The sequence below is a fragment of the Purpureocillium lilacinum genome (assembly GCF_023168085.1).
Source record: "Purpureocillium lilacinum CBS 284.36 DNA, scaffold_6, whole genome shotgun sequence".
Taxonomy (NCBI): domain Eukaryota; kingdom Fungi; phylum Ascomycota; class Sordariomycetes; order Hypocreales; family Ophiocordycipitaceae; genus Purpureocillium; species Purpureocillium lilacinum.
Window position 1 is genome coordinate 2346971 of NW_027072116.1, and position 19323 is coordinate 2366293.

General features: G+C 59.5%; 8 protein-coding genes across 8 annotated transcripts; 4 read left to right on the plus strand and 4 right to left on the minus strand.

The window, feature by feature from the left end:
- Positions 1 to 161: 161 nt before the first annotated feature.
- PLICBS_008612 (uncharacterized protein) lies at positions 162 to 837 on the plus strand (the record flags this gene model as incomplete). Its single annotated transcript, XM_018323851.1, has 4 exons — positions 162 to 217; positions 312 to 401; positions 485 to 741; positions 818 to 837. 4 exons carry the CDS (start codon positions 162 to 164, stop codon positions 835 to 837), a joined length of 423 nt encoding a protein of 140 aa, XP_018177030.1.
- A 985-nt stretch (positions 838 to 1822) lies between these two features.
- Positions 1823 to 3222, minus strand: PLICBS_008613 (uncharacterized protein; the record flags this gene model as incomplete). The annotated part of the gene is made up of 4 exons (XM_018323850.2): positions 1823 to 2601; positions 2655 to 2779; positions 2843 to 2957; positions 3015 to 3222. The coding sequence occupies 4 exons, from the start codon at positions 3220 to 3222 to the stop codon at positions 1823 to 1825; spliced, it is 1227 nt and encodes a 408-aa protein (XP_018177029.1).
- A 1060-nt stretch (positions 3223 to 4282) lies between these two features.
- On the minus strand, positions 4283 to 7312 carry PLICBS_008614 (lumenal Hsp70 protein; the record flags this gene model as incomplete). Its single annotated transcript, XM_018323849.2, has 1 exon — positions 4283 to 7312. One exon carries the CDS (start codon positions 7310 to 7312, stop codon positions 4283 to 4285), a length of 3030 nt encoding a protein of 1009 aa, XP_018177028.2.
- Positions 7313 to 8357: 1045 nt separating this feature from the next.
- PLICBS_008615 (uncharacterized protein) lies at positions 8358 to 11324 on the plus strand (the record flags this gene model as incomplete). Its single annotated transcript, XM_065601424.1, has 3 exons — positions 8358 to 8489; positions 8552 to 8799; positions 8852 to 11324. 3 exons carry the CDS (start codon positions 8358 to 8360, stop codon positions 11322 to 11324), a joined length of 2853 nt encoding a protein of 950 aa, XP_065457496.1.
- A 571-nt stretch (positions 11325 to 11895) lies between these two features.
- PLICBS_008616 (uncharacterized protein) lies at positions 11896 to 13469 on the minus strand (the record flags this gene model as incomplete). Its single annotated transcript, XM_018323847.2, has 5 exons — positions 11896 to 12105; positions 12165 to 12568; positions 12626 to 13130; positions 13202 to 13229; positions 13300 to 13469. 5 exons carry the CDS (start codon positions 13467 to 13469, stop codon positions 11896 to 11898), a joined length of 1317 nt encoding a protein of 438 aa, XP_018177026.2.
- Positions 13470 to 14431: 962 nt separating this feature from the next.
- PLICBS_008617 (uncharacterized protein) lies at positions 14432 to 14917 on the minus strand (the record flags this gene model as incomplete). The annotated part of the gene is made up of 4 exons (XM_065601425.1): positions 14432 to 14458; positions 14525 to 14606; positions 14664 to 14695; positions 14753 to 14917. The coding sequence occupies 4 exons, from the start codon at positions 14915 to 14917 to the stop codon at positions 14432 to 14434; spliced, it is 306 nt and encodes a 101-aa protein (XP_065457497.1).
- Positions 14918 to 15204: 287 nt separating this feature from the next.
- PLICBS_008618 (uncharacterized protein) lies at positions 15205 to 15795 on the plus strand (the record flags this gene model as incomplete). Its single annotated transcript, XM_018323846.2, has 4 exons — positions 15205 to 15231; positions 15289 to 15417; positions 15474 to 15541; positions 15603 to 15795. 4 exons carry the CDS (start codon positions 15205 to 15207, stop codon positions 15793 to 15795), a joined length of 417 nt encoding a protein of 138 aa, XP_018177025.1.
- Positions 15796 to 16721: 926 nt separating this feature from the next.
- On the plus strand, positions 16722 to 18635 carry PLICBS_008619 (uncharacterized protein; the record flags this gene model as incomplete). Its single annotated transcript, XM_018323845.2, has 4 exons — positions 16722 to 16779; positions 16852 to 17054; positions 17123 to 17536; positions 17616 to 18635. 4 exons carry the CDS (start codon positions 16722 to 16724, stop codon positions 18633 to 18635), a joined length of 1695 nt encoding a protein of 564 aa, XP_018177024.2.
- Between the last annotated feature and the right edge of the window lie 688 nt (positions 18636 to 19323).

Here is a 19323-nt window from a genome sequence, read left to right on the forward strand (position 1 = left end):
CGCACGCCAACGCAACATCTTTGCTGCTTCATCCTTATCGCTCCCGCGCCGTGCTGTCCCCCTCCCGACCCAGCTCGACGAGACGCCGGCAACACGCTCGCACCGCAACCCGCATCGCAACACCAGTTACACAATCGCCGCGGCCCCTATCCACATCCAAAATGACCGACGCAGAGCTCGACCGCGACTGGCAGCCCAATGGCCGCCGGCCCCAGTCGTGAGTTGTCCCAGCCCCGTTCCCATCCCCAGGCCGTTGCATCATGCGCCGCCGCGCCGTTACAAGTCGTCACACGCTAACTCCCCGTCTCCAGCACCATTGCCCGCTCCTTTTCCCAGGAGCTGATGGACATCTTTCGCATTGAGAACTCTCTGACGGATCTGGATCAGCAAGTCGATGCGAGGTTCGTATTGGTCTGCATGGCACTACGCTCCTCAATCTCTCCCTTTTGGATGAAGCCCCTCCCCGCTGACAACTCGCATGCAGGAGGCAAAATGTCGGCAAGAACACCCAGGAGCTCGCCGATCTCGAAGCTCGCATTCGCGAAATGGAGGACCGTCTCCGCCGAAACCAGCCCGGCCGCACTGGCATCCAGGTCAACACCAACCAAACCTCTACCCAGCAGAGGACGGAGACGATCAACAAGGACGACAGCAAGCCGCGGTCCCGTCCCGGCACGGCCCGCGCCACCCAGCAAGCTCCAAGCTCAGGCAATATGCCTCCAACACCAGGGGCTAGCGAAGGTGAATATCACATCGTGACCCGCGATGATTTATATCACGCCGCCCGCTGACTTGCCACTTCTCCGTCTGCATCTAGACGGCAATGTCGAGTACTGATCGAGCTCGGAACACAACATGAGCGTCTGCCACTTCAGTAGCAGCTCGCCTTTGGGCCCACCTTACCGGCCAAATGCAGCAGCACCTTCAGTCGCTTCCATACATGGCAGATGACCCCGCGGGGATGCTCGACATTCTCCCGTGCTCCGTCGTGGCCACCTCTCGCTCTTAGACAATGTTTTCTCGGCGTTCGGCAGACACCCCAAAGGACTCGGTTTCCTTATCCTTTCGCAATACAAGCTCGCGGAGCAGCACAATGAGGCGCTGCGCGCTGCATTCCAGGCCGCATTTGATGTTGACCGGCTGGCTTCACATTTGGCGACGCCGGCCTACCTGGCGGGAACCTCTTCGATCATACAACTCTTATAATATCCGAGCGAGAGGGCCGGAGCAACACCGTTTCATATCTTTGTTGCCGATGTGAATGAGGGAGAAGGTTGGGATTGAAGTCCTTGGACCGGAACCGCGTGATTGCTGGATCGGGACTTCTCATTTTGGAGCCACGAGCCCGAACCAACGATGTCGCGTGGTCGCAGAATCGAGTCTCTCGTTTACACGCTTACTCCGCGCTTTCCCTTCGGCCCAGGGCATGATGATGGCGCAGGAAGCTGGCAGAGTTCTGACTTGTATATATCATTCCGGAATGACGCCAATGGCTTGATGTTTTGTTCACCAGCACCCTGCACGTGCATGTCTCTGGTTTGAGACGGGACATGTCTTGAGACCTCGATGCTCTGAGATTGACTCTTCGTTGCCTTACTTCTTGCGTTTGACGAGCCGCCATTGCTACGACAACGGCTGTGACAAGCCGAAACCGATGACAAACACTACAGACGTCACGATGGGCCGTCACTCAATCAATGCCCTGCCGCGTCCGACACAGACTACCATCTCTGCCTGTGCGCCGACTGTCAAAACTGAGATAATACATGGCAATGTATTCCCCCTTCCTGCCAGGCTGCCCTCCCTTTGGAAATGAAAGCACCTACTTCACATCATGCAGAAACTTGTTGGCGAAGCCCACGCGGCCCTTTTCCACGTCAAAGGCGACGAACAGGGCCTTGAGCATCACGTCTCCCATGATGATGACGCCGTTGAGCTGGCCGGAGCCCTGCATCCCGCCCCAGCACAAGTCATTGTCGCTGTCGGCCGGTCCATAGTTCAGGTACTGGCCGGGGATGACAAGTACGTGGTCAGTGCGGGGAAGCTTGAGCAGCAGGTCAGGCAGGCTGTCCGTCACGTTGCAGGGGAACCGGTATGAGCCGAGCGAGCTGTCCACGCCGGGGACCTTCTCCCAGTACATGCTGGCGAGCAGCTCGGGGAGGAACATGAGCGACGTTCCCGTATCGATGATGGCCTGGAACTTGTGGTACAGCCAGACGCTGTTGCCGGTCCACGCCGTGAGTTCGAACTCGACGCTCCACATGGGGCTGGTTGGGTCGGTGTCCAGCCAGGTGATGTTATCCGAGGCGAGTGTCTGGTCCACGCGGCCAAAGTCGAAGCGGCTCGTTGCATTCTTGCGCACGTCGACTGTGAATACAGGCGCCTTGAGCTGCTTCTGAAGGACCGACAGGAACGACGGCTGAGGAGGCTGGATGTTGTTGTCGAGCAGCTTGGCCAAGCCCATGATGCCGCTGAAGCCCGTCTCCCTCTCAAAGCTGTCCGAGACGATCGAGGCAGACTGGATCAGCGCATCATGGATGACGAAATCGCCCATGCGGAGAGTGTCTCGATAGACGACGCCAACGGCATTGCTGGCGTCCGCTGGCGAGCTTGTTAGAGCGACACAAGCGCCTTGCAGGACGGCGAATGCTCACCATATTCGATGTTCCACATGGCATCTTCGATGGCACGCGACGTGTTGGAGTGTTTGGGGTTGTATCTCGGGGCATGCGGCCCTTGCTTGTTGATGCGGTACTTGGTGTCTGTGGACTGGACCCAGCTTAACGAGTGTCAGCACATTGTCGCCGGGGAACGGAAACTTGTGCAGGGCTTGGCAACTCACACGTCCGAGGAGCCGGTATCAAGAAGCACCTTGACTTTCTGCGGCGGAGTTCCGACTTCGATCTCGGCGACGTAGGCTTTGTCATGGACCAAGGGCAGGGCATCGACACGGCTCTCTGCTCTCAAACATCAGCACCACTGGCCACGGAACACGCTCTTGTCCAAAGACTCACCGCCTCCGTCCGAGAGGGCGAGCATCTCGGCCGCGCCCTTGGGAACACCCTTCCCCCACTTGCGATGCGCAGCGGCCCAGGCCGTGAGGTAGTCGCTCTGGCCAGCCTGCTTCTGGGTCACCTCGAGCGTGAAGGCGTTGCCCCCCGCGGCGAGAGAGACGCAGAGCGCGGCGACGACCGCGAACATGTAGATGGCGACGCGCATCATGGCGGTAACGAGCGGAATTCAAATGAGTGTCGTGGGTGGCAACGAGGCCTGTCGAAAACGAGCGTTTGGGCGAGGTTTATATCGTGGAGGCGGAGTTGGGCGTTTGCTGGTTCGTTTTATGCAGGACGTACTTGGCTATAGGGTCGAAAGGTGAGGCGAGGAGGGACGGGGCGCAGAGGCGGTAAGAGGAGAGACGACACGCATGATCTCGTGGGTGCGGTGATTGAGAAAGTTAAGTCCTGGCTGCTGGGCACATCGGACGAGGAAGGTGCAGACGGCGGCGCTGGCGACTGCCTGCAGCTGGCGGCCAGGTCTTCAGTTCAGGACCTGGAACAGAGGATCGACTCATTTTGCCCGTGCAGGCAAAGTACAGTACAGCAGCCTAGCAGCCAGACGGCTGCGAGTCACCTCGGCCACTCAAGCTCGACACTTACCTGCTCTGATAGCCAAACTACCTACGCATGGCCCAACCAGATATCTGCGGGCGGCATGCAGTATCCTCGGAGCGTACTCCGCCGAACCGCGAGCTCAGCTCGCACGACCGAGCTCCTTGCCAGGAACCATCACACAAACCAGCCGCTCAAGTATCGTTTCATATTTGTGAGCCGTGGGTGCGACGCACGTCAGGGCAGCAAGATGATCCATCCCACCACCACGTACTAATCCGAGACGCGCCTCTGCGTCTTGTGCTGAGACTGAAGCTGCCGTTGGCCACCCGCTGGATATTCAAGGGCCAGCGTGGTTGGTATCGAATATCGTGACAGAAAAAAAGTGCCTGCTTTTGCGACTGAACGCTCATGGGAGGGTCATTATCCGGCACGGCCTTCGGGACTGGAGGCTCGCGACGAGACGAATGGCGCTCCATGGCTACCACTGCCGACGCTACATACCTCGGATCAGCGTAAATGAATCTCTTCTCAGGTATAATGAAGCGCACACCAGAGAAGGTTATCACTGCATCTAGCCAACGCCGCAGATCTAGTCACGCTCACCAATTCTCATTGTACAAGACACCATCATGTTCTCGTTTCAAAAACGCTCTATATGACCCAGATCAATGTTACAATTCGTCATGCTCCGGCTTCACCTCGCCCTTCTTTTCCGTCTTGGCCTCCTTCTCCTTGGCCTCCTCCATCTTCTTGATCTTGTCCATCATCTCCTGCAGCTGCTCCTCCGTCAGCTTCCCGCTCCCGTCGCCAAACTTGATTGTGTTGTTCGGCTCGTCGGCGCTCTTCGTCTTGCTCTTCTTCTTGCCGCCCGTGCTCTTGCTTCCCTTGGCCTTCTTGCCCTTGCTGCCAAAGCTGCTCCTCATGGCCTTCATCGCGAGATCCATGCCTGCCTTATCAAGCTTCTGGCGCTTGTCCAGGATGTCCTTTGACACAAGCACGGGGTTCGCCGTCGCCGGCAATGCGTCTTGCTTGGCCTCCATGTCGCTGAGCCAGTCCGCAGTCGACTTGCAGAGGGCGTCGATGTCCTTGAGGTCCTCCGTCTTGTACAGGGGTGCTTCGGGGCCCGTCTCCTTGGTGTCCTCCGCCTTGTCGCCCTTCTTGGCCTTGGCGTCATCGTCTTCCAGGCCATCAAAGTCGCCCGAGGCCGATTCGGCCGGGGCGCTAGACGTGGTGGACGAGCTGGCGGCCGAAGCGGACGCAATCTTCTCTTCGTAATCCGAGATCTGCTTGCGGATGTCGCTGAGCCAGTGAGTGGTCTGGTTCAAGGCGCTCTTCAGGGATGAGACTAGCTCTGGTCGCTTGGCAGCCTCATCGATTCTGGTTTGAATGGGCTCCACGATGTCTTGGAGCGCCTTGAGCTTCTCCTTGAGGACCTCCTTGGTGGCCTCGGTGCCGTCTTCGTACAGCCAATCGCTGGTCGCGCTGGCCTTTTCCGCGAGCTTTGTTCGCTCGTCCTCTGTCGACATGGAGATGAAGGACTCGCTTTCGAGGAGGTCTCGGACTTTGTAGGTGTATCCTTCCAGCTGGTTCAGGGCTTCCTCTCTCTGCACCCTAGCCTTGTCAGATGCCGCGAACGACTTGAGCCTATCCTTGGCCTTGGTAAGCTCTGCCTTGGTGAGGGTGGGCACGCCGGCCTTTTCGAGGACGAAATCGACGGTGATGGAGACAATCTCCTTCTTCTTGACTTCGGGCTTCGCCTCTTCACTAGGCTCGTTGGCCTTGGTCTCCGTTCCAGATGCCGCGGGAGTCTCGCTAGTCTCTGCCGCAGACGAAGCGGCAGACGACTCGGCCTTCTCCTTGAAGGTCTCTTCGGACCCCTCCGAAGACTTGTCGCCTTCATCCTTCAGGGGTTTCTGGTCCTTCTTGCCAAAACCAAAGAGATTCTTCACGCCGCCGACGAAGCCGTCCTTCTCCGACACTTCGGCTTCGCATTCCACAGCAGCCTTGACGATCTGGACTTCACCGTTCTCTGGGCTCAGCTTGACGCCGACCTTGAACGCGATTTCTGTCTCGTCGCAGGTCGGGTACTTCTCCTTCATGGCAACAATTGTTGCCGTCAGATTCTTGGTCGTCATGGATTTGGTCTCGCGGTCTTCATCGCCGACCTGCTGAAAGAATGTAATGGCAAAGTCGTTCTTCTCGGTGAAGGTCATTTCCTTGGCCGGACCACCCATGGGTGACGACGCGGTCCACAGCCGCTGACGCTGCGCCTTGCCGCTGCTTGCCGTCCACTTTAGGCCGGCGGGATACATGGGACCTTCAGTGATCCTGATCTCCTTGACGCGGAAGCTGGGGCTCAATTCGGCGGCGCGGAAGCCGGCACCAAAGACGGCTGCCTCGTCGGCGTTTACATTGGACCGGAGCTTCTCCGCCGAGTTGACAATCTTCTCAAGCGCTTTCTGGACGAAAGGAGTCCGCGTGGCGCCACCATGGAGAATGACCGACGTCAAGTCGGCAATCTCGATCCCCGACATCTTGATGGCGTCGCTGATGGCTGCTGCGATACGATCGCCATAGCCCTCAGCCATGGCCTCGAAGTCGGCTCTGGTAAGCTTGTACTTGAAGTCGACGTCGTCGTAAAGGCCCTCGAAGCTTGCGTGCGTGTTCTGGTTGGCGCTGAGGACTTGCCGTACGCGCTCTGCCTCCTTGGCAAGCTTGGCCATCGCCCTACCATGAGACTTGACCGCGGCGGCCGTAACGGACGCCTTCTGGGCTGCCTTGGACTCAACAAACTTCTCAATCATGTCATCCATGATGAGGTAGTTGAGAGAGTCGCCGCCGAGGGTGCGGTCCCAGCCACTGCCGAGCACCTGCACTTCCTGAACCGTCTTGTTGAACTTGCCAATATCCTTGACATTGCGGCTCTGGAACCGCATGACGGTGGCGCTCGTGGACCCAGCGCCCATGTCAAAGACCATGTGGTACTCGGGCTTGGCGCCCTCGTTGATGTTGGGGAACTGCCGGCTCGTCGCGTAGTTGAGACCGACGGCGAGGCCGTCACTGACAAGGCTCAGCACCTTGAGTCCGGCGAGCTCCGCCGCAGTCTGAACGGCCCGCTTCTCCTCGGTAGTGTAGAAGGTCGGGACAGTCAGAACGATGGATCGAACCGACGAGCCGTCTCCGGCCGCGTTCTCGGCGTTCTTTTGCACACTCTGCAGCTCCATGGCCAGCAGCTCCTCGACGAGCCAGGCATCCTCCTTGGCAGTCAATGTGTTGCTCTTGAAAGCGGCTGAGCCCCGGCTGTGCGCCTGGAGCTGCAGCGCAGGGTGCCTTGCAGCATATTCCTTGACAGTGGCATCGTCGACGGGGAGGCCGAGGAGGGTCTTGAGGTTCGGGTAGACCTCGCCGGGGAACCGGGCGGCGATGGCCATGGCATCGGCGCCATAGAGTCGTTCAGGGAACTGGCCATCTTTGGGGGCCGAGTTGGAGGGCTTGAATGCGACGGCCGACGTCTCCTTGCGCCGCGAGTCTTTTGTGAGGACGATTTCGAGTGGGATGCCGGGCTTCACCAGCGCGGCCTTGATGTATTCGGTGCCAAGGTCAACGCCGAGCACTGCGCCAGCGGCGAAGACATTGGCTGAAAAGAAGAAGAGGGCTCCGAGGAGCACCATCAGCGGCGACGGCCGTCGTGATGTGGTCATGGTATTAGTCGTGCGCATGCGCTCCGAGCAGGCGGCGCATCTAGGTCGCAGCGTGCGGAGGGATGGTGAATTATGGCGAGAGCTGTCGCACACGCAAGCCCAAGGATGATGTACAAGATGAAGGGGAAGAGATTGGACTGGGAAAGGAAAGGAATGGGCGTGCCCAGAAATGTGACTCTCTGTACGGGCTTGGCGCCAGTGGTTTACAGTCGATGTGGCCTCAACTGTGGACGTGGACGGGGAGCTGGATGGAGCCTCGCGAGAAGTTCGGCCAGGGTAAAGAGGACAACTTGCAGCGATGGGCGCGTCCACTGTGACGTGCCGTTCTCAGGGCCCCACCGTGCCACAGGGCTGCCTGCCGGTCCGATAAGACCACAAGAAGCTCCGATAAGGGATCAATGCCGGGGCGCCCCGTGCTTGGTGGGGCAGGAGCTGTCCGCTGGGAAGTGTGAGCTGGAGTCTGGACAGGTTTGTGGAGGCTGAAAGAACGTCTTAACGAGTGAGTAGTGCTATTCGTAGAGCTAAGTTTTGCTAGTTATAGAGGCCGAGCAGCAGCAGCAGCAGCAGCGACAGCAGTATCAATACCGGTAGGAATAGTAGCAAATTACTAGCAATAGGCAGAGCGCCGCTATCGTCCCATACCAGCGTACTAAAAATCGCTGCGCAGCAGCATAGCGGTAGTGCGCGGCCGAGACGAAAATGTAGGACGGCTGTACAACTAGCAAAAGTTGGCCCTACGAATAGCACTCCTCCTTCTAATAAGTGACAGCTGGAGCCCCGGGGCGACAGCACCTCCCGCCCGTGTAAGCGCCATCTGCCCGCCGCCTCCTTGACCCCCCGACGTCAAAGTGCAAGACTCGATGGGGGCCAAATCGACATTCCATGGCCACGCCTCTCATGCAGGTCAGCCTCTGCGGCGGCCGGACTACCATGGCCGCCCAAGATCGGCCGCCTTGCCTGGCAGCGCTAAACTTCCCACATCGCGTGCCTCACGAACCAGCTGGGCGGGCGAGCTCTCCTCGGTCCTGGCGAAATCGGCATCACCATGGAGGCCATCTCGACCTTGCGCGTTGCTGGCAGCGCCATTCAGGTGATTGACTACGGTGTGCGCTTCCTCTCAACGGTCAGAGAGCTCAGCAGGTCAGACGATGGCACCATTGAGGAGTTCCGGGACAGCGTACCGGCGCTCAACATCTGAGGCAGCTGGCCCGCAGCCTGGTTGTGGCTCTGCATAAGGAGCGCTCGCTTCGCCCGCTCAGTGACCTCGAGCAGTCCGTTCTCTCGCTGTGCACCGAAACAAACAGGGTTGGCGAGCAGCTGGTCAAGAAGCTAGACGAGCTGCGTCTCGACGGAAAGAAGGCCACTGCCGTGTCCGCGGCTCGCGCGGCTCTCTCCACGCTGTGGCGGCGTGACGACATCGAAGCCCTTGAGCAGCAGTTGCTGAATCAAAGGGACTCGCTTACAAGCGCCATATTGGCAAGCATTTTGTAAGAAAGCCTCTAAGCGAAGCCCACTCGACAGCGCTGATGCTGTCTCCAGGCAAGACCTGCACAATAGTGCCCGGCATGGCGTCGCCTCACCGCTGCCCTGGAACGACACTCAGACACTCCAGGTCTGGGTAGACCAGCAAAGCAAAAACATGAAGACACTAGAGCGGAACCTTTTGCTCGCCGTGTCTGAGAGCAGCTGGCGCGCCATAAAGGGCCTAGAGGACCGCACGTGGAATGGGATCCAGCCGTGGGCAGAGGCGCCAGTTGTGCAGACGCTGCAGTCGGCTCTCCTGGAGCGACTTCAGTATCCGGAGAGGCTGGACCGCGAGGCTCGCATTCCGGAGGCATTCAGCAGGACCTTTGATTGGATATTCTCGGACCGCGAGGCCTGTGAGACGGCAGAGCGGCCATGGAGCAGCTTTAGGCACTGGCTCGAGTCCGGCGACAGCGTCTACTGGATCACTGGAAAACCAGGGTCCGGAAAGTCGACGCTTATGAAGATGCTCTATCACGAGCCTCGCACCGCCGAGTACCTCAGGACGTGGGTCGGCCCCTGCGGCGACCTCATCATCGCCGGCTTCTACTTTTGGCATGCGGGGACGGAGCTGCAGACGTCTCACGAAGGACTCTTCAGGTCTCTTCTACATCAGGCCCTATCAAAGCGTCTGGCCATGAGCGCCGACTCTGCCGTGCCAAGCAAGTGGAGCGCCTTCAGTCTTGCTGTACTAGGCGTGAGAGAGTCTCCGCTTTCGTGGGAGCAACTTGTGCAGGGGCTGCGTCTTCTCGTCGAAGAGGAACCCGAGTCTCTTGTCAAATACGCATTCTTCATCGACGGGTTGGACGAGTACGTTGGCGACTCGACCAGGTTGATCTCTCTGCTCCGAAACCTCTCTTCATACCCAAACGTGAAGGTCTGCGTGTCGAGCAGGCCGTGGGTCGTCTTCGAGGATGAGTTCAGGCAGGCGGCCAACTTGATGCTCCAGCACAGGACGCATAACGACATCGCGCTTTATGCGGAGCAGAATCTGACGACTAATACTGCGTTTCGAGAGCTGCAGGAGTACAGTCCGGAATATGCCTCGAAACTTATTCACAATATCACCGACAAAGCCTCTGGAGTTTTCCTCTGGGTTGTACTCGTCGTGCGGTCCCTCATTGAAGGTCTCGAGCAGGGAGACAGGCCGTCGGAACTGCAGGACAGGCTCGACGGGCTGCCGGCGGAGCTGGACGAACTGTTTACAAAGATGCTGCATGGACTCAAGGGGCGCCACTTTCGAGATGCGGCTCACCTGTTCCGCATGGTCAAAGCTTCAGAGCGGAAGCCCTCTGTTCTCACCATGTCGTTTGCTGATAATGACGATGCTGACTGGGCACTGAACCGTCCAGTGGCTCCTCTTGACTCCAAGGAGATATGGTATCGAGCTGTCACGATGAAGCGGCGACTGGTCAGTAGGTGCAAAGGGCTGCTTGAAGTCGGCCCGCTTTCCGAACCGCCAAGTTCCCAGCATCAAGGCAGCAATCCAACGGCCGAGGTGGATGCTGGTTCAGGCAAGACTCGCGATGAGCCACCGCCGGGCCTAGCCGAACGCCCCGCCAGGGCGGTCATGGAAATCCCCCCGGAGGACGGCCCATTGCTTGCGGCAGCTGAGATAGACTACCTGCATCGCACGGTCGAAGACTTTCTCTCGATCCCCCGGATTTGGACGTTGATCGTCGAGGCTTGCGACGAAAGCTTTGATCCATACGCAGCTCTTTTCAAGGCGCACTTGGCACACTTGAAGAACCTCGCACCGACATTCCTATTGGCAATTACCTTCGTACCAGCTATCTCAAGGTGCCTTGAGCCATTAAGTCACCTCGCTGACCGCGACGTCGCACTCCACGTCCGGTATTTACACATATTGGACAGCACGGCCACCACGCTGGCCAGCAGGCCAAACGACAAGGGAACCTGCCTAATTCAGCAGTACTGGACCTCGGGCGACCACCACTGGGCTAGCATCCTGAACAAGGGCAGACCGAGCGATGGCTTTCTCGTGTTTGCCGTTCGCTGCGGCCTCACAGAGTATGTGCAAGCGCAGCTTGAGGGCGTGCCGCCGCCACGCCAACTGGTACGCGAGCTTCGCGAGGCCGCCACCCGGAGAGCCATGCCGCGGTTTTGCTCGTGGGGTGGCCGGGACTTTAACAAGAAGAAAAGCGGAATCCTCAAGCTCCTCGCCTCGGTAGACGGGCGACTCGATGAGGGCGATGGGAGCGAGTCGGACTGTGCCAGCTCACGGGCGTCCGTCTCCGCCATAATGAACGGGGTCACTGGCAGGGGGTCGTTGACTCGCAACCCGAAACCCAGGTCCTACAACTCTTCACCGTCTGAAGACGACGACATTAAGGTTGATAAAGTGCGGAAGGAGACACCTCGGCGACCGTCGATCGTGGATGCCAGGGCGCCGGCCAGGCGCTCCAGGCTTTCGTCCCTGAAGGCTAAGGCAAAGGCCTATCTCTCGCACGAAGAGGAGAACAGATAGCTTTGTTCTAGCCTGCGTTACGAGCTTCATCAGGAGGCGGCTAGGCAGAGCGGATACGAGCCTTTCATGAAGGCAGCTGTCTGAGCAGCCTACACTTCCAGTACATATACTTCACAGGGACGACAGAGGGCCACATATTACCATTGCCTCTGGGGCAGCCATTTTTTGGACGGCCACGAAAGAGCCTCGGTTCCGTTGCATCATGACGGTTTCTTGTACATTTTAGTCTTCATCCCTCGTAAACCCGTTCGCCAGCAACATGCATCCAGGGCGCCAGTCCGCCGGCCTTCCCTCCCCACCCTTCTCCGATTTCCCCAATCCCAAAATCCCCATCCGGAGCAACAGCATTCGGAGCTGAGAAGAAAATTTTTGTTTTCTTTTTGAAAAACCAATGCAATGCCCAAATGTGCCGCAAAATCAGATCCGCCGATCCGGCCGAAAACCTGGTCAAACGCCGCCATGACATGATGTACAATCGCTTCCGAAACACGCTGGGAGGAGAAGAAGAAGAAGAAGAAGCTGGGAGGCAGGCAGCTAGGCTGGGCCGGGTAACGCGACTGTGGCCACTGCTCTACGACTCCTCGGAGCGGCGGGGGCCTCGGGATGGCGCACCGCCGTTGCCACGGCCACGACCACGGCCACGGCCGTCACCGCGTCCGCGTCCACGGTACTCGCCCCGACCGCGGCCACGCCAGGTGCCGCCTTCGCGGTCCTGTCGACCGCGGTTGCGCTGGACCTGGTGGAAGCCATCGTTGGGGTCGGCAGCGGCAGCAGGGGCAGGCTACAACTCCGTTAGCATGCTCACGCGCACAACAATACACGATGAATAGTGCTTCTTACTTCGGACACGGGCTCAGGCTGGTCATCGGCCCACGACTGGGTGTTGGCGGCCGCAGCAGGCGTGGCAGTCAGGCCAGTCTCCGTCTCGGCAGGATCGCGGGGAACCTTGACATCTACCCACTCCTGGGAGATGGCGGCGTCGTTTCCACCGTCCCAATGGCTCTCGGCCACGGCATTGGCCGCTTCGTCAGTGACATTGGCGTTCGCAATGCCGTTGGAAGCAGGCTCGGTGGCCTGCTGCTGCTCAGTGATGGCGGCGTCGCCAGCGGCAATCTCGGTCGCTGAGGCGTTGGCCATGGTAGGGTCGGAAACGACCTCCTGGGCGGGCTCCGACTCGACGGGCTGGCCTCCCTCGGCGTAGAAGGGCGTCTTGTACTCCCGTGCGAGGGCCTTGACGCTCGAGTCTGTTGCTTGTTAGCCAGATGTCTCATTGTCACATACACAGACAAAGAAGCACTCACAAGTCGTCTGCAGCTGCTCTCCGGGGACGCTCAGGACCTGGTCGTCGGAGCCCTCGATAAGCTTGAGCATGGACGCAACGGCGCCATCGTCGCCAGAATAGATGGCCAGAAGCACGCCCTCAATCGCCTGGCTCTCGTCCGACTCGGGGTCCTTGGCCTCCTCACGTCGGTACGCCGCGAGGCGGAGGAACTGTGACAGGGTAAGGAGGTTATCGCGGAGGGACTTGGCGAACTCGGCCTTGGCCTCGCCGACTGCGTCAGCCTTGGCCTTTTCCAGCGACTTCTCCCACTCGGCCTTTTCGGCCGTGGCCCGGCCACGGTACTGCTCGTGGACCTTTTGGTACTGGGCCAGCTGCTCCTCGAGCTGGGTGACCTGGGCTTGCAGAGCAGGCTTCTTCAGGACCTGGGCTTTCTGGTCCGCATTGATGATCTTGGCGGCAACAAGCTCGTCGAGGGTCTTTCCAGCATGCTGGCTCAGGAGGGCATCGGTCTTGGAGGCATGAGTCTGCGAGGAAGTAGTGTCAGTCGAAAGTTCACGCGTGAAGTATTGCGAGTAGACGGCAAACGGGCACGTACAATCTTCTTGCTGATGTTGCGAATGTTCCTGTGTGAAGCACAGATTAGCTTCTCGAATGCAACAAAAAAATTATTGCATTGCGAGACATGGCACGCACTTCTGGAGCTCCTTGATGTAGGGGCTCTCGAACGCCTCGTCCTGAGACTCATTGGCCTTGTCGGCGGCGCCCGAGCCAGTGCTGGGAGCGGGCGACTCGGTGCGCTCAATGGCATGAGCCGCCTTCTTCTTGGAAGACTTGGAGGGGTTTTGCGTAGCAGACATCGCCATGTCGAGGTCGGTGCACCGCGGAGTAGGGGGTTGTGACTGGTTTTGGGTGGCCTGTTGGTGAAGCTCGTGTAGGGCTGAGCTGTGGCGAGCAGCACTTGACTTGCTGCTGCTGGGCGAGGCGGTGGGTCGGTGCAATGCCGTGGGAGTGGTGGGAGACCGTTCGTCTCGTTCGGGAACGTGTTATTCGGGGACGGAGGGAGGCGTTGCGACGAGAGTGCAGGTTCAGGTTGTTGGAGTGCGAGTGTGGAGAGAAGAGGAGAGCAGAGGTGGATTTTTGGAGCCTGATGAAGCTGGAGGCGACGGGACGGACCCCTGCCCTGCGTTTGGTCTGAGTGACTGCACAGGCAACCCACCCGCAGCTCAGGTGAGCTAGCCGGTTCCCACAGCGTAGCGCGGCGCAACTCTTCTCTTGATTTCTAGAACCCAGCGCCTGGTCATTGGAGTCAATGCGCGGGACAAGCCAAACACTGCGGCTTGCGCTCGGCTGCAGATTCACAGGTCGGCTACTCTGGGCTCGTCTACAGCTTCTTCATCCCATGCGAGCCGCCGCACGGCCCCAGGGCTGGTCAATTGCGCCGGCAAAAGTCTAAGGTCGCTGGTCTCGTGCCCTCAGCCGCCACGTTCAAGCCCGCTTCCTCTCCCAGCTCCCCATCCGTCCCCGCACCCTGCCTGCCTGTCATGCGTGACTCCACCACTGCATCCATGGTGACGGCAACAGCGCCGTGCCATGCCGCGCCGTGTTTCGCGAGCAGCCCTCCATTGACGTCGATGCACGGGCTGGGCCGCGCGGTCCCGACGCATTCTATGCGCATAGACTTCCGTGGCCTGGCTCCGGTTGCCTTTTGTCTGGAGAAACCAAGCTCCTGCGAGGTGCGTTGGTGAACTTGAACAAGCTGCTCACAGCCAGGCATGGTCCACGACCTTGTCGCACATTGTGAGTATCGGAATTGAGAGCCGTCAATTCAGCCTTTGAACTTGGCCAGAGTATCCTGCGCAGAGACGGGATTAGCGGAAAGTTAAGCCTCACAAGCCTGGGCGCGGCGGGGAGCGCTCACCCGAGTGACTTTTTTGACGCTGCGAGCTGTGAGACCACGGTCGCCCGCCTGCTTGGAGTAGATGGCGGCTTCTTTGACCAGGCTGGGAGTGCAAGTCAGTCCTTTACGCGTAAACTCAGCCTTGCCTTCAAGAACCTACGTCTCCATGAACAACACATAGTTCAGAAAAATCTAGAGACTTGTCAGTGACGCGTCGATGGCATCCCAACGCGTCCAGGTCCGGCTCACCGTGACGTCGGCATTCTTCTTCAGGTTGAGGCCCGAATGAGCCTTGACAATCTTCTTGACCGTGGCTTTGGGGTATGCCTTCTTGCCGAGAGCCATCTTGGATGTTCTGGAGTTGACAATGTTGTTGAGCAGCTGGAGAAATACAGGAGGCAGCAAGACATCCATAACAAGACGATGCCGTGTGGCTCAAGCCTTCGCCAGTGGCTGATGCGGGGAATCCAATCAGAGTGGCTGAGGCGCTGAGCTCATGCGCCAGGGGTCCCCTCCTACTTGGGCGGCGTCCTACAGTGCCAAATTGCTTGTACAGTGCCAACGACACCGTCGCGCCCTCACTGCCCCACCATCGGATCAGAGGTTTGGGGCCGCGAGCTCTCTCGTTGTGCCTGTCCAACAACTCGAACGACACGGCAACTTTGGCATCACCTGCTCACCCCAGCCTCATACCCGCCAAGATGGCTTCGCTCATGCAGCGCCGCATGGTGAGCTCGCAATCGCACTCGAGATGGCCGACAGCGACTGACCGGGCCGTGCTCTAGCTGTCCAAGGAGGACGAGGCAGCCACCGAGGAGGTCGAGGTCCGCCGCGAGGACCAGGACAAGATCAACAGGTTCAGCCGGCTGCACCAGCGCGAGCTGGCCTTGTCAGAGGAGCTGAAGACCAAGAACGTACGTCGGCGATGGATGTTCCGCCGTCCCTGGCGCGGGCTAACTGTTGCTCGCAGAAGGAAAAGGAGGAGCTTGACGACCTGTCCACGGAGCTGGAGCTCGCAGATGAGGACGAGAAGATACAGTACGCGAACAAGCCATGCACGCGATCTCCACGACCTTTGCTAATCACCGGATCGACATAGATACAAGATTGGCGACGCTTTCTTCCACGTGCCACTGGAGCAGGCGCAGGAGATGCTCGAGACGGCGACGACGAGACTCGACGACGACATTTCGGCCCTCGAAGATAAGATGAGCACGGTCCGCGAGCAGATGACGCAGCTCAAGGTCGACTTGTACGCACGCTTCGGAAAGCAGATCAATTTGGAGACTTGAGACGGGCGGCATGGGAAGCCATTATCCGCCGCCCGTGGCGCTGAGGCCTTCCGGGCCCGGTGGGCTCTTCCGCCGGGTCGCGCTTCCGCTTCCGGTGGTCAGCATCCGCCATCCGATCCGCCACCATCGAAACGGCTACGCCCGCAAGCCCGCGCACGCAAAATACTATACATGTGTTTGAAGAAAGACGGACTGCAACCAGATCAAGCTGCGAGCTGCGCGAGATAAATCGATCAAAACGTGTAGCGTGGAGGGTGGCATCGTGCTCATCTAGACAATCTTGACAGACGGCTCTGGAAATAAACCGGCGTGCTCAGTCCACGGAAATTCCGCGGACCCTTGCTGCTCATAAACCGGCTCGCACCTCGTCGTGCTCGCACTCTGTAAGCTCGCCTTCGACGCACCGGTGGCCGGCCGGCAGGCGATGTCCCCTCCCCCGCTGCCCAAGCGAGCGTCGGATCAGGCGCAAAGCTGATAGCGCCCTTCCCGCTTCGAGGGCCGCCGTCGCCATGACCATGGAGTTCGTCCCCCACGCCGGCCCCGGAGGCGCCCATGGCCAATCGGTGTGGGACTATTGCCCGCAATCTGTGGGGATACAGGACCTTGATGTTTAAACCCGGTACTTGGCGAGCGATGGCCGGCCCCACGACATGTCCGCCCTTCGAGGCAGGCCCGTCGATCGGGCCTCCGTGGCGTGCGCGCGGATGGTGTTGCCCTACTCCTCATTTCATCCTCCTCCCAGCCGGGCTGTGTCGCTGCTGTGCTCAAGCATCCGTGTGCTCTCGTCGACGCCAATTGCCGGTGTTGAGTTGGATGCAAACCGTCTCGCTTTCGCGACACTGAGCAAGTTGGCCCAAGTTGACTTACACACAAGCTTGTGTCACCGCCAACTCACCAATGAGCCGCGCAGGCAGTCGACTGGCACAATGGCGCGGAGCGATTCGAGCGAGACCATGACGGACCGCTCCGCTTCACGTGAAGAGCGTGAGTCTCCCCTCTGGGCTGTACTTGGGCATTAACACATCCCGGTGCTGATTGTGTTTGCTACCTGTATAGGCGGGAGGCGACGTGAGAGCCATTTTGCAGATGGGATCCAACAGCTGGACGTGCTGGACGCCCAGGAGCGCTATGAGGAGGAGACCAAGGACCGAGGCATTGGCGCGCTGCACCACATCCGCTCCAGGACGCGCAGCCGGACACACGAAATGGTCATCGCATGGGAGCACAACGACCCCGAGAACCCGTACAACTGGCCAACAGTGAGTCCTGCGATGCAACTAGTAGTTTGGGGTTTTTTTTTAGTTGTTGCTAACACCACTGCCCTCAGTCCAAAAAGCTCTTTGTCCTCGTCATCACGGCCATGCTCGTCATCAACTCGACCATGGGGTCTGCCCTGCCGAGCATGGCCGTCCCCAACATCACCCGTGACTTTGGCGTCACGTCGACGCCGCAGAAAGTGCTCCCCATCAGCGTCTTCTTGATAGGATATGTCTTTGGGCCCATCATCTGGGGCCCACTGAGCGAGCACTTTGGCCGCCGCTACCTGACCATTGTTACCTTCATCGCCTTCTCCCTCTTTACTATGGCGTGTGCCCTGGCTCCCAACTGGCCTGCCCTTCTTGTGTTTAGGCTCTTCTGCGGAGTGTTTGCCAGTGCTCCCATTGCCATTGTGGCGGGCATTCTTGCCGACATCTACGGCGAGCCCAGGACCAGGGGGAGGGCGTTTGCCGTCTTCATGGTGGTATGTTGCTGAGATGGCTTTCCGCGAACGCCTGGTTGCTGTGACCAAGACATGCATGCTAACCGTTGCCCGCCTGTAGACCACCGTCTGGGGCCCGCTCTTCTCGCCCATCGTGTCCGGCTTCACGTCCACGACCATTGGCTGGCGCTGGACGTTCTGGATCGCCCTCATGTACGCCGGCGCCACGCTCGTCCTCATCGTCTTCATCCCCGAGACGTTTGGCCCGATCCTGCTCTCCCAGCGGGCACGCCGGCTCCGCAAGGAGGACCCAGCGCTGCGCGTCGTCGCCCCCCGCGACCTCGAGGAGACGGACCTGAACCGCCTTCTCACCGTCGTCCTCACCCGGCCCCTGCGCATGCTCTTCTCCGAGCCCATTGTCTCCGCCACCTGCGCCTACCTCGCCCTCGTCTACACCATCTTCTACATGTCCTTCCAGGCCTTCCCCATCATCTTCCAACGCCTCTACGGCCTCTCCCCCGGCGTCACCGGCCTGTGCTACCTGCCCATCGGCGGCGGCGCCATGCTCAGCATGCCCGTCTTCTGGTACTGGGACGGCGTCCTCGCGCGCGCCCAGGACCGCGGCGACCGCTGGGTCCAGCGCGAGGAATACCGCCGCGTGCCCCTCGCCTGCGTCGGCGGCCCCTTGTACGTCGTCTCCCTCTTCTGGCTCGGCTTCAGCGCCAAGGACTCCGTCTCCTTCGTCGCCCCCATGCTCGCCGGCGTCCCCTTCGGCATGGGCTTCATGCTCATCTTCATGGCCCTGCTCAACTACCTCACCGACGCCTACGAGATCTTCGCCGCCTCCGCCAACGCCGCCGCCTCTTGCTGCCGCTCCCTCCTCGCCGTCGTCCTGCCCCTCGCCACCACGCCCATGTTCGCCCGCCTCGGCATCTCGGGCGCCTGCGCCCTCCTCGGCGGCCTCAGCGCCGCCATGTGCGTCATCCCCTTCGTCTTCATCTGGAAGGGGCCGAAGATACGGAGCAAGTCCCGCTTTTGCATCGCCTTGCGAGAGCGTAAGGAGGAGATGCTGCGAAAGGCCGAAGAGGAGAGGCAGCGTTTGGAGCGCGCCGCCCAGCGGGAAAAAGAGGACGCTGTCTGAGGAGCTGCCACGGGCAAACTCGTGCGCTGTTTCAAGAAACAAAGAAGCGGCCATCAACCGCATGCGTGGAGACCCGCACCCGGATAAGCACCGAAACCCTCCCTGGCTTGTCACATGGGTCTTGCCGACGATATACATTGCGTACATGGACACGCATACGGTCAAATCACGGGCACATGGGTCCTTAAAAACCTGATGATTAAAAACTCTACATAGCCGACAGAAAATAGAGACTGCAATGAAATGCAGATACAATGCCTTAACGTCCACTAAAGCCGAAGCACTTCACAAAGGAAGTGGCCGCATAGCACATTTTGCCTCGTCGGGCCAAGGGGGTAACGCTCACCGCATTGTACGTGAATTCATCTCGACACGATCCAGAATGGCAGTCGGCTGGCCGTGAGGCTTGAGCGATTCAAGTACGTTCCGCCGCCAGGGTCAGAGTTACCTAGTCCTTCCTGCGATTTCTGGGTGACGGAAGCGTCTCACTCGGGATAGAGTCTCTTCAGCGGGACAAAACCGATGTTGCTGTCATTTGGCTGTTATTCGTGAGAATGATGAATGGCCGAACGAATCGAACGAGGTGGGGATACTCGAGGGCCGCCTCCAGGCTCATCGGCTGATTTCCACCGGCGAATAGTCTGTTGCCCCGTGCCGTTGGCCGGCGTTGTTACCAACCCAGCCTGGG